This window comes from Thunnus thynnus, chromosome 19, assembly GCF_963924715.1.
Source record: "Thunnus thynnus chromosome 19, fThuThy2.1, whole genome shotgun sequence".
In the NCBI taxonomy this organism is placed as follows: Eukaryota; Metazoa; Chordata; class Actinopteri; order Scombriformes; family Scombridae; genus Thunnus; species Thunnus thynnus.
Genome location: NC_089535.1, coordinates 24,792,376 through 24,805,605, shown reverse-complemented (window position 1 = coordinate 24,805,605; position 13,230 = coordinate 24,792,376). Strand labels below are relative to the sequence as shown.

The window sequence follows — 13,230 nt, the reverse complement described above, 5'->3', positions numbered from 1 at the left end:
TTTAATCACCATGTACAATGCACATACTGTTCAGCCATGATAATACAGTGTGAGCTGATACACACCACGGGGATTACAGGCCCACACACACACACACACACACACACACACACACACACACAGAGACACACAGTGACATAGAATAGATGGAGACTCCACGTGATTTACATGTTTTTTTTTTTGTTCTCAGGATTCAAAGATGGGCTTTGGCATCGCGGTGTCAGGCGGGCGGGACAACCCAAATGAGGAAAGTGGCGAGACGTCCATTGTGGTGTCCGATGTCCTGCAGGGAGGACCCGCTGATGGCTTGTTGTTGTGCGTACTTTTTTTTTGCTTTTTGTTTGTTTTGGTCTTCATTTACTATAAATGCCTAAACTCAGCACGCTCACAAAACATTTCTAAACTTTCATGCAGTTTAGTTGAATTATTTAAAAGCTACATTACTGACAAACAAAATAGCTTTGTATCAAGTGGTGGAATTCATTCTTATTCAGTTAAGACAACAATTCATGTCCCATTCAGTAGCGATATTACTTAAACGATCCCTCGTAGACATTTGGATCAGTAAAGTCCTTAAAATGACAAAATAATTCTCAGTATATTTGAAAATCTGTTTTATTATTTTAATAGTCCAAAAAACAAAAAGCTAGCCAGAATATATTTAGGATTTCATCTTCCTTTCTGTTTTGAAACATTTGATACTGACCTGTTACAAGAGTCTAACGTTCAAAACACCAAAACAATCTCTAAGAATACTGTATCAAAGGATTTATTTCTCCACTTTATGGACCTCATCAGAAAGGCTCCAAGCAGTTTTTTAAACTGACACAAAGCCATTAATGTTCCACCTGTTACTGAAGGTTTATATTCAAATGTAAATGGATTGAACATTCACATCTGCTACACTGATCACATCTAAAATAACTAACTGAGTTTAGCATGTTTAGCTCATATCCATGTCTCTGTGTTTAGCGAGAATGACCGAGTTGTGCAGGTGAACGCCATCCCCATGGACGGAGCCCTTCACGCCTTCGCTGTCCAGACCCTCAGGAAGTGCGGCAAAGTAGCAAAAATAGTAAGTTAAGCATTTGGTTTGTTGTTTGAACCATGTTGTTGTTTTGTTATTTAGTAAATAATAAAGAAGTGTTTATTTAAGTGACATAATTTATAATCTTTATAACCTAAATCTTTTGTTTTTATTGAAACATTCTTTGTCTCTATTAACAGACAGTGAAGAGGCCCAGGAAGGTTCCGGTAAATCTCATGAACTGCCCCCCGTCACCCGATGACAGAGTCTTCAACAACGACTACACTGACGACTACAACTACGATCAGGACCGCCGCAGTGTGTACAGCGGCCGGAGTGGCGGCGGGCGGGACCATAGCCCAGAGAGGGAGCGAGGTGGTGGAGGCTACATGGATTCCGGCTATCAAACACGTGAGCGTGACTACGACAGAGACTATGACCGGCGGGAGCGGGGCAGGAGCATGGAGAGAGACCTCAGCCCGGACCGGCAGTACAGGAGGGACGGCAGCAGAGGTCGCATGTTGGACAAAGAGCGCAGCCCAGATCGCCGCTACAGGAGCGACCACATGCTCGACCGCGACTACAGCCCGGACAGAAGGTACCGCAGCGAGCGAGCATTAGACCGAGACCACAGTCCCGACCGGCGCTACCGCAGCGAGCGAGCCCTCGACCGTGAGTACAGCCCTGACCGACGCTACCGCAGCGAGCGTACGCTGGACCGCCACAACAGCCCGGGACGCGGCCACGGGCGCGACCACAGCTTCGAACGGGGACGCGAACGCGTCCCTAGTGACCCGAGGAAGTATGATGAGCCACTGAAGCGGAGTGGAAGCAGGGACCGCCTGGAACGCTCGCCATCACCCGCTGCCATGCCCATCCCTATGCCACGCCCCATCCGGGACCTGGACGCACTGGAGAAACCACTGAATGTGCTGCTGCTCAAGAACCGGCCCAACGAAGGTGAGAACAAACCTTGTTTTGAGTTATTGTACATTCTCGGTGACAAAATGTAGTTGGTACTTCTCAAAACCTCCAAGACAGTCCAGCCCAAATTTTCTTTCCTCTACACCTGGAAACTGTTTCCATGTTTAACACTTTGCAACAATATCTCTTATCAAGAGAATCAAGAGCACATAACAAGTAATGATAGTTATGAAGTGATGGTGATTGATGTTTTTCTCCAAAATACAAGGATATATTGTTGAAAACCACCGATAGAGGAAAGTGTTGTTCACTGAATTCTGTGACCATAAGATTTTCAGTTTGTGTCAAAGTATGTTTATGCTGTTTCCCCTTTACTTAACCTAAACCCAGACTTATCCCTAACCCCAAGGGAAAGCGGACTTTGACACAACACATCTTGTCAACGCTAAAATAATTCATTTTCAGATCACAGAATCTGTGCGAGTAAGTCCACACACAGTCTAATCAGACCGTAATATACTGCACAGAGATTATATCATCATTATATCATATTTTTTCTTGTTTTCCAGAGTATGGCCTTCGTCTGGGCAGTCAGCTCTTCATCAAAGAGATGACCAGCACAGGACTTGCCAGCAGAGATGGAAACCTGCAGGAAGGGGACATAATACTGAAGGTAATGTCAACGTGTTTCCTCAAAGTACTAATCATGGACGAGCTTCATGACAGAATAGGATTGCAACAAATCTTTATTTATCTTATCTTTATTATCTTTATCATGATCGGTCTCTTTCCATAACAACTATTTGGATGTATAATTTCACAGGCTCCTACACTGCAGTATTGTGTCTCGGATACTTTATGCAGTGATAAGCATCTGAACGTCTCCTAATCTCCTCCTCTCTGTCAGATTAACGGTACGGTGACAGAAAACCTGTCTCTCACCGACGCGGGGAAACTGATCGAGAAGTCTCGCGGGAAGCTGCAGCTGGTGGTGCAGAGAGACAAACAGCAGGTGTTGATCCGAGTCCCCCCGATGGTTGACAGCGACTCTGAGCTCGATGGTGAGAGACAATCGAAACTGAAAAGCAGCAGGTCCTATCCAGTGTAAACGCAAACGTGGCGTGTGGCCATCATCATCATGTATTAACCCACTACATATGAACTTCATATGACTCAAATGTGGAAATGTTGTTGCTGTTGTTGTTGTTGATGTTTTGTATTTACCCATCAAACCTGTTTTCCCTTCATAAAATAAAGGTTTTACTCACACGTCAGTTTTTAGTTATTATTTAAATATTACATAGTTTGTGCAAATATTTCACAAAGCAGGCAAGTAGCACTGTGAGCTAACCAGACATCCACCAAACAATCATGATTAATCCTCCACCTTCATGATAACTCACTCTTTTATACCTATTTTTAATGTCACATGACCAACTGGAGTGCTGTGATTGGTTGGGACCAATCTAGATAAGTGGTATGAGTGGATTGTTCGCTCACCAAACATCTGCAGGGAGGGGGGAATAGCCGGAAGACTTGTGACCCACTTTGTCCGATTTTGGGACTGTGAGTATGTGTGTGTGTGTGTGTGTGTATGTGTGTGTGAAAGTGCTCACCCGCCTTTGGCAGGGTGATCTAATCCACCACCATAATCCTGCTATTGGATATGACAGAATTTCATTATGTTAAGGTTCGCACCACAGCAGCTGTCTGGTTTCTGCCATCCAGGATCCCTCTCTGTGAAGATCTCTGACAACAGTAGGGACTGACTGTGTGTGTGTATGTGTGTGTGTGAGTGAGAGGATTTTCAGCTCTGCATGGTTCAAATCACCTGAAGTACATTTACTTAAATTTGCTCTCTGTAACGCTAGTGCCGCACTTTATTACTGCTGTCATGTTAAAATTCATGGAAATATAATCAAACATTTTTCTCTGTTGCATTTCAGTGTTCTTTGTCATGATCAAGATCCTTGCTAATGCATATATTAGTGGGTGTTCTCCATTTAGTGTAGTGATCTGACCTTCATTCGTCTGGCACTGGTGTATTTTTCTACTTCATGACCTGTGGGCCATTTGAATTGTGTAAAAGCCACATTATGTAATTTAAAAATTACTGGAGCATCAAGGAGAAATGAATGATTATTTTTTTACTTTTCTAGACTTGTTTTAATCATCTGAACATGAAGACGATACGGAATCAGAGACAATTAAGTCAAAATTTGGTTTTGGTCGTTGTTCGGAATGTTATGATATTTTTTTCAATCTGTTTTTTTTGTTTGTTTGCATTGTTTTTGTTTTTTTTTCCCCCCAGATATCTCCGAGATCGAGTCTTACCGCTCCTACTCTCCGCAGGATGACAGGCGGGGCCACCACTCTGACCTCTCCTCCCACTCCTCCAATGAGAGACTCAGAGAGAAGCCCAGGTAAGCTGTTGTCAAACCTTCAGTCACACCTAAAAGATTTAACTGCTTGAACTTAATTGTGCTCAGGAGATACAGACATGTACACAAGGCCAAACCACTCCTGAGTAGTCTTTGGTGAATTAGATTTTTAAGACATTTTTTCTTAGAAAGCTCATCAATAAAGGCATGTATTGATTGTGTTTTTCTTAACTTTTGACATAATTTATTTTGTGGCTTCATCATCTAAATATGAGTCCATATTCACTGAGATATCTTCAGAGATTTTATCATCCGAGTGTTGTTAAATACAGCAGAAAAAATCAGGATAATGCAGGATTATGTCGATTCATGCTTCATGAAGCTTAGCCAATCCATCACATCCAATATCAGAATTGCCACAGTAACAATTTATAAACTAAATGTTTCTTGAAGCTCTATTAAAGATGAGACATAATATAATAATTGAATTTCTGATCATTCTAGAGAGGATCCACCTAACAGGTTGGCAAAAATGGGCGCCATGCCAACACCATTCAAAGGTCCTGACAGAACCGTAGAAGACATGCCCCCATTGCAGTCGGAGAGGGAGGAGCCAAGAGCAGAAACACCACCAGGTAAACTGGTTTCTCCTTCTGAATGTCCTAAACTTAAATAATACACCTGTTAATGTGAAACATTTTCATGTGTTTTTTTTTTCCGTTTGTGCAGTACCAGCAGTCACTGTGGCCCCAAAGTTTCACGCTCCTCCTAAGGTGCCTCTAAAGCCAAGCATGGACGACCAGGAAGTATATGGGTCAGTTTATCACAAATAATAATTCATATTTGAGCACACATCTGTTTGTTCATCTCTCCCTGTCCAAAGACCCATAGTTTGGAGAATTGACTTTGACTTTCTTTCCTCTTTCATTCCCTTTCATTTGCGACTGCATGATGAAATCTTGCTCACATCATCCAGGCCGAACACAGTGATGGTCCGTTTCCGGAAAGGTGATAGTGTGGGTCTGAGGCTGGCAGGAGGAAATGATGTTGGTATCTTCATCGCTGGTGTTCAGGAGGACAGCGCAGCTGAGCAGGAGGGTCTCCGCACAGGAGATCAGATCATGAAGGTGAGGCGTCTTTTGTCCCAACATTCAAAATCTGCAAAAAACATTCAGATGAATCAATAGCACAAGACACTAAATGTGTTAATTAGGCTCTCTATTAGGCTCTGACTAGGCTGTAGGTACTAATTAAAAAGTACTATAAACATATCATGATAACAAAAAGCATGAAATGTAAAGGCAAAATTAAAATTATGAAAAACAAAATCATTAAAGGCATAATTCATGTTGTAAATATATTCCAGAGGCAAGATTAGAAGTTGCTATCACTCCAAATGTATTAATAGTAATGTAAGTTATTAATGATTTAAACATTGGACCTTTAACTGATAACTGTATGTTGTGTCTCAGGTTGTATTGACATCTATTCTATACCATTTCACTGTTTCTAATGGCATTTCTTATTCTTGTCTGTTTTGTCCGTCTCAGGTGAACAACATGGACTTCAGAGGTATGGTGCGTGAGGATGCGGTCCTCTACCTCCTGGAGATTCCCAAAGGAGAAGATGTAACCATTCTTGCTCAGAGCAAACCTGAAGGTACTATGTGCAGCATGAATAATTATAAAAAATTCTTCTGTAGAGCACCTTTCATGTAAAGATGTAGCCCAAAGTGCCTTATAATACAAGATCAAAAACAAAGTTAGGCCAGAAACTAAAATGAAAATAAACAATAAGTAAAAAGTTTAATGACAATACATTAAAACATTAAACATGATACCAATTAAGTAAAAAAATGTATATGAATACCACAGATTAAAATTTAACAAGGTTGAATAAATGGCTGCTAATAAAACAAATACAGACTTTGTTTGCTATGAATAATAAAATTGTTAAAAACAAAAAGATAAAGTGCGCCCTGGTAGCCTACTGGTTCAGACGCGTCCCACATAACCACAATGCCTGTGGACTATTGTCCAAATTAATGTCTAACCAGTATACTGCTGATTCACTTCATGGTTTCACATAATTGATGTGCACATCAATAGAAATGTATTCTAGATTTATGAATAATTTCACATGGATACAGCTTGTGGATAGAGAAAAGCAGTGGGCCCAGAATCAAACCCTGTGGTACACCAAATCCACTGCAGTACGTAGAGGTCATGTTTAATTTTTAGTTATGTTTTGTGGTCCTATGGCTCAGAATGACATAATGTTTTTTGCGTTTTCCTTTCTGTTTCAGTGTACAAAGACATTTTAGCATCTGGCAGAGGCGACTCTTTCTTCATCAGGACCCACTTTGAGTATGAGAAGGAGGCTCCCCAGAGCCTTCCTTTCATCAGAGGAGAGATCTTCAAAGTGACAGACACTCTTTATGATGGAAAGCTGGGCAACTGGCTGGCAATTCGTACTGACAAAGACAACCAAATGCTGGAGAAAGGAATCATCCCTAACAAGAGCAGGTGATGGTTGTGGGGTTTGGTACATGTGCATCTGTAATGTTAGTGTTGGCCATGCTGACATAAATTCCCTGGCTATGGAGCAGCTGCCAACAAATAAAGTCAAAAATCATTAAGAACCATGTGGAAATTTGAAACTTTTAGAACTAAACAGAATTGGTTATTAGACATGATGCTGACTAAAGCTCATTTTTGTTTTATATCACAGAGCCGAGCAAATGTCCAATGTCCAGAATGCTGCTCGGGCCGCATCAGGCAACGACAGAGGAGACTTCTGGAGGCTGAGAGGTCAAAGGGCAGCAAAGAAGAAAGATCTCCGCAAGAGCCGAGAGGACCTGACTGCTGCTCCAGTCACCACACGATTCCCAGCCTATGAGAGAGTGGTCTTACGTGAAGGTACTCTAAAAAGTTATCCACCAGACTGTGCAGTTTCACAAGAGGTGTATCATTGCTGTCCTGTGTTTTTCCAGGATGTCTGTGGCTGAACTTGTATTCTGTCTATTGTTTTGTTCAGCTGGTTTCAAGAGACCTGTGGTGATTTTCGGGCCCATTTCTGACATAGTGAATGAGAAACTGGCCAATGACATGCCACACGAGTTTGTCATCGCCAGTAAGTGCTTACATCATTACTACTTTGTTGAGCTTGTTTAACAGCTGTAACACATTTGTTTTTTGTATAACACATATACTTACTGAATATTGAAAGTATTTCAGGATGACAGGGCGGAGTTGTGAGCCAACTCTGAATCAGTGCCAACAAAAACAGATTGTTGCACATATACTTCATTCTGCTTTGTGAATAATTTATTTCCTCTTTCAGAAACGGAGCCTAAGGATGCAGGAAGTGAGAAATCCTCCGGAGTGGTGAGGCTAAACACCATTCGACAAATCATTGAACAGGTTTGTATTCTCTTGGTGGAAAAAAAGCATCTTAACAGGATGAAAATGCTGTTACACCATCTAACAGTTGACCACATCTTCCTGTTTCCTCAGGACCGTCATGCTTTATTGGACGTGACTCCCAAAGCTGTGGACACCCTGAACTACACCCAGTGGTACCCTATTGTCATCTTCCTGAACCCAGACAACAAGCAAGGTGTCAAGACCATGAGGAACCGCCTCATGCCTGGATCCACCCGCAGCACACGCAAACTGTACGAGCAGTCCGTCAAGCTGAGGAAGACCTGCTCACACCTTTTCACTTGTAGGTTATTCATTTTTAAAAGTCACAAGATGCTTTTCAGAATTCAAAACTGCAAATAGTAACAACGATCAAGTAAAACCTAAAGTACAAAAATGAAACTTCTGTTGTTTTTGTGCACACTTAGCAATCATCGACCTGAACTCAGCCAATGACGCATGGTATGGGAGTGTGAAAGATATGATCCGGGAACAGCAGGACAGAGCTGTGTGGGTGTGTGAGGGCAAGGTGAGTCTTGTTATCTGTGTGACTGACATACTGCTGCATAACAGGCATAGTAATATGAACTTTTCTATCATGCGTAGGTGAGTTTGACTGAGTAATAATACATCCAGTAGTGGATTGATGTAGTCATCTTTCTCTCTCTCACTTCCTCTCCTCAGCTGGACGGTTCAGAGGAGGACCTGGATCTCCATGACGACCGCATGTCCTACCTGTCAGCGATGAGTGCAGACTACCTGAGCATGGACAGCCGGCTGACCAGCGACTACGAAGATACAGCGGATGAAGGCGGGGCTTATACTGACAACGAGCTGGACGAGCCATTGGACGAACCCCAGCCTGTGTCGGCCATCAGTCGATCTTCAGAGCCCGTACTGCCAGAAGAGGTGGGAAGAAGATGCGCCCTTTAACAGCCGCCCTTCTAATTCTCACCATCAATTACTTGTTGTTTTGAAAATGTGTGTGTTTGCATAGCCTGACCCTGTCAACCCTCCTGTGTCTGTGTCTGTGTGTGTGTCTGTGTGTGTGTCTGTGTCTGTGTCTGTGTCTGTGTCTGTGTCTGTGTCTGTGTGTCTGTGTGTGTGTGTCTGTGTGTGTAGAAGGCTCACCCTGAACCCCGGGCTCGTATGAGGAAGTCAGGCAGCAGAGAGGTGCTGAACAGAGAGCCCAGTCCTCCCCCTGCATTTGTCCCTGAACCCCCGAAGGTGAGACCCCCCTCCTCCTCCTCCCTCCCAAAAACTCCTCATCAGACATAAAGTAGAATCAGACTACATCCACAGTAAGGCGTCTACATTTTTAAACGTGGTTTACATGTGAAAACATTGTGCGTCCACACATTTTCAGGTTGTTTTGGTAAAGCTCTCCACTCACACTGAACAAAACCAAAAAAAAAACTGCATCACAGCCAACATCTGGTCAGGAGCAGGACGGGCAGACCGCAGGACAGTCTCAACTCATTAAACCTCCGTTGTCCCCTTCTTCTCCGTCATCACCTACACCTTGTTTTAATACAACTCACAATGTTGTTCTCATTCACATATTTTTCTGTTTCTGTTGTCAGACAATGAAAGCAGTAGAATATTGCTTTGATCTGTAACCAAACAATCAATCCCAAGCTGATGATCACAATATCACCTGGCAAATTAGAACAGAAATCGGAAATGTGGCCTGGTTTTGTAGGTGTAATGTAGAAACCGCTTCTGGAGCACGGACGCGTTTTAATTTGAAGGAGCAGGATGCTGAAGCAGACTGTCCCAAAGGTTTCAAATGGACCAAAATATCCTGAACAGTCCTTTCCTGTGACAGGTGCGGGCTCAGACTCGGACTGACTCATCACGCAGCTATGACTCACACTCCAGCAGCACCATCAGCAGCGATGCAGCGGGCGGAAGCAAGCCGCCTCCCCCTCCTGTGGCCCTGAAGCCCGTCGTCCGTCTGAACCAGGCGTCAGAGGAGCAGAGCCCGAGGAAGGGGGAGGAGGAGGATCCCGCCAACAAATCCTTCCTGGGCAAGGTTAGTATTATTATTATTATTGTTATTCCTTTGTTTATGACTGTTTTAGATCAACAAAGTAACTCATGTGTACAACAGATTCCTGCTAATATTCTACAGATTTTTCTGACTCATCCAGCATTTCAAATGATTTTTCCTCTTTTTCTTTGCCTTTGATATGTTAATATATTTTTATTCAATTTTCTTCTTCTGTCACTTTCCTTGCTTCTAATATGAAATAGCAAATGGGTGACCAGGTAACTGAATATGTCTGCATTTTACCTTGAATGTTTGTTGTCCTCCCTTTTAAATCTGTAAGCACTCATCATTTGTGTCCATTGTGATGGTGCTCAACTGTTTTCATTCCTCTATGTCACTATCACTCAACTGTTTCATTTGACAGCCAGTCTGTGAGTTTATATGAATCATACCATGGAGATGCATCTATCATGTATCAATAAAAGAAGAATATTAATGTTAACATTTATTTATTTCCTCTAAGATTAAAGCTTTTGAGAAGATGGACCACCTGGCCCGAGCTCAGAGGATGCTGGAGCTGCAGGAGGCAGAAAACGCTCGAGTATGTGTTATTGTCACTTTTTAGCAATTCTCTACTAATCTAATAATATCTTAATATTCAAAATATCTCAATTTCCTGTAATTCCTTGAGTATTTAAAAACAAGAAACAAGCGTTGGAGACAGCTGCAAAACCTCTTCTAGGCTCCTGGGGTCTATCAAGATGTCTCGTGGTATGTTTTTTTGTATTAGTTCTGACATATCTGGGTCTCGTTCCACTCTCCATGCAGCTGGAAATTGCCCAGAAGCATCCAGACATCTACGCCATCCCAGTAAAACTGCCAAAACCCAACCTCAACCGTCCTCAGCCAATAGGGTGAGAGCATCAGTCTTCTTCATCAGTTGTTTTTATAAGATATTGTAAGTTATTATCCATTTGTCTAATAAAAAATAACATCAAACTGCTGGATGACTGCTGTCTGTGTTTGTGTGATCAGTTCAAGCTCCAATCCCGAGCCGCAGACTCCATCCAGGCCACCGTACTCCGAGACGAGAGGACACGAAGATGATGAGGCGGAGTACCGCAGACAGCTGGCTGACCAGACCAAGAGAGGATACTACAATCCCCAGAAATACAAAGACACCGAGCTGTAGGTCAAACCAGGAAGTGACGACATGACTACACACTGCTGGAGTCCTTCCATGTAGTTGCTACATAACAGCTTATGCAGCTTCACCTTGATATGAACTCTCAGAACTTTGTGTGTGCAGTCAGGTTCCTGGAAAGACGTTGATGTCAACACATTTTGTACAGCAAGTGTTCAATCAGCCTGGAGAAACATAATGATATTGTGTTTTTTTTTTTGTTTTTTTTACCTTCTCACCCGTCCTGGCAGGTTTGTGTCATGTGCTTCTTCAGACCTGATATTTCAGTGTATATAATGTTTTAATGTGTCTGAAGAGGTTTTTGTTATGAGTGAGTCCCCCCCCCCCACTCGCCCCCTCATAACACTAATGTGTAGTTCCTCTTATATCAGCATTATTTAGTCACAAACCTAAGCATCTGTTTTTCTGAGAGATAAATGCCTTGTGATTTTTGAAAACCCACACAGTTGTTTAATAACTCCAGAATCCTCAAAAACTCTTCCATCTAGCTGGAAGTCCTTCTATCTACCTCCTCTATCTATCCTGGAAGCTGGTGTTGCCGTGTCTCCTTGATCATTTTTTAGAAAGAAGAAAGATGCAATTTTGGTATTTTGTATGGAAAACAAATATAACTTACATTTTGTTTCACATTGTACAAAGTGAGCAAGGATATACTGTATGTCGTGTCTTGCTACCATCTTTGTTTTTGGAAGTCACAACTTGGAAAATGGGTAAAAAAGTGTTTTTTAATTTTGCAGCAGACAGAACATTTGTTCATCCAGATAGTTAGAAGAGTCTTTGAGGATTCTGGAAATCCAGAACTGTGATAAGTGTTGAACAACCTGCATTTTTTAAAGATTGCTGGGTATTTATGCTTTAGAAAAACAGATGCTAATACATGAGACGCGCACCAAGCTGCACCCAAACCACTGCAGACAGTATCTGGACTGTTTGGTTTTACATTCTATTAGTGAGTGGTTTGCAGGGCCACCAACACTTTTCCCCAATGTTAAATAGCATGTTTAAGACATGTTCATACAAGAATAATGTTAAAATCAATGTGTCAGTTTGGTTTCCATCCAAACTCTTCCTCTTAATCACTCTCTTGTCAAGTATTCTGAGTTATTGTTCACCTCTACATTGCCAGTCGAACATTTGTATATACATAGCGCTGTGTAAAATGCGTGCATTCTGGGAAGCAGCACATTTTCAAGTGCCTTGTAGCTCTTAATGGACAAAGTCATCAGACGCAGAGTGCATCAAATAGAAACACGTTCCATAATGTGGACCAAACAATAGAGGGTGACTTTTTTTTTATCAAGTCTAATAAAATAGTTATAGATTTAATCAACTGGAAACTCTTCCATTTTATTTTCCTGACTGACTTCCTTAGTAGGGTAGCACATCCCCTTCACCAAAGAAAAATTACAAGTCACAATAACAGAAACAACATAATGTAAACAATAAAGTACTGAAGGATCTGATAATTACCAGGAAAAAAAACAAATTCACGAGATCTGTCTTAAATAATAAGAATATGAGATTCTTATTCATAATTATGACATGAGGATCTTTTAAACATAAGATTCATATCTGTTAATTATGAGACATGATCTTATTATTACAAGTTTTGTGTCTCATGTATACGAGACGAGAAAAGTCTTTTCTTTTTCTGGAACAGACGAACCAGGTAAATGATGTCACAGAGTTCACCTGTTCAAATGTTGCATTAATGAGTTTGCAGTTTGATGAGTTTGTCAGGTTTGAGGTGGATGTAAGCTGTGCAGCGCAGCATTGAGCTGACGCTCTGTATATTTGTCTTTATTTGCCGCTTGCAACAAGAGACAATAACATTTTTATTGCATGTTTTTATATTGAATATACGCTCAAATCAGTCTGACAGTCAGATCAGTCTTTGTACACGGGCACATGAGGAATGTGGTGACGACAATCAAGTTGGTTGATCAGTTTCTTTTAAATGTATGTTAGTTTGTGATTTTTTTTAGTTTGTTGTCTTCTGAGTATTACAGAACAGACTCTTGGGAAATTCTAATTAATAAATTGTTTTTTTTTTTACATTATGTCTGTTTGAAAGTGTCACGTTCCACTTTTGTTCTTGGAGCAGTTTGGAGAGATTAAATGTTTTAACATTTCACACCTAAAGGGCAGTCCACATCAGTTTGAAGTATTTCTTGAGCATTCTTGATGTCACTCAGATTTGCTTCAGTTTTAACAAATATACCAATCCACACGACTCCAAGAGAAACCTGTCAACACGGAACATTTAAAAATGTAAACTG

At 41.5% G+C, this 13,230-nt stretch overlaps 1 protein-coding gene across 3 annotated transcripts in view; it reads left to right on the top strand.

Annotated features, from left to right (window-relative positions):
* The window catches only part of tjp2a (tight junction protein 2a (zona occludens 2)), a 36,186-nt gene extending 23,083 nt beyond the window's left edge, over window positions 1–13,103 (top strand). For all 3 annotated transcript variants that reach the window (XM_067573552.1, XM_067573551.1, XM_067573550.1), the window contains 22 exons: window positions 191–315; window positions 973–1,075; window positions 1,228–1,987; window positions 2,521–2,624; window positions 2,859–3,012; window positions 4,263–4,374; window positions 4,837–4,967; window positions 5,062–5,146; window positions 5,309–5,459; window positions 5,883–5,991; window positions 6,638–6,857; window positions 7,063–7,250; window positions 7,369–7,464; window positions 7,675–7,754; window positions 7,848–8,058; window positions 8,183–8,283; window positions 8,439–8,663; window positions 8,877–8,981; window positions 9,583–9,789; window positions 10,271–10,348; window positions 10,576–10,661; window positions 10,783–13,103. In XM_067573552.1, coding sequence (XP_067429653.1) covers window positions 191–315; window positions 973–1,075; window positions 1,228–1,987; window positions 2,521–2,624; window positions 2,859–3,012; window positions 4,263–4,374; window positions 4,837–4,967; window positions 5,062–5,146; window positions 5,309–5,459; window positions 5,883–5,991; window positions 6,638–6,857; window positions 7,063–7,250; window positions 7,369–7,464; window positions 7,675–7,754; window positions 7,848–8,058; window positions 8,183–8,283; window positions 8,439–8,663; window positions 8,877–8,981; window positions 9,583–9,789; window positions 10,271–10,348; window positions 10,576–10,661; window positions 10,783–10,939 — 3,588 coding nt within the window. In that variant the 3' untranslated portion in view covers window positions 10,940–13,103. The remainder of the gene's footprint in view (window positions 1–190; window positions 316–972; window positions 1,076–1,227; window positions 1,988–2,520; window positions 2,625–2,858; window positions 3,013–4,262; window positions 4,375–4,836; window positions 4,968–5,061; window positions 5,147–5,308; window positions 5,460–5,882; window positions 5,992–6,637; window positions 6,858–7,062; window positions 7,251–7,368; window positions 7,465–7,674; window positions 7,755–7,847; window positions 8,059–8,182; window positions 8,284–8,438; window positions 8,664–8,876; window positions 8,982–9,582; window positions 9,790–10,270; window positions 10,349–10,575; window positions 10,662–10,782) is intronic.
* The last annotated feature ends 127 nt before the right edge of the window (window positions 13,104–13,230 follow it).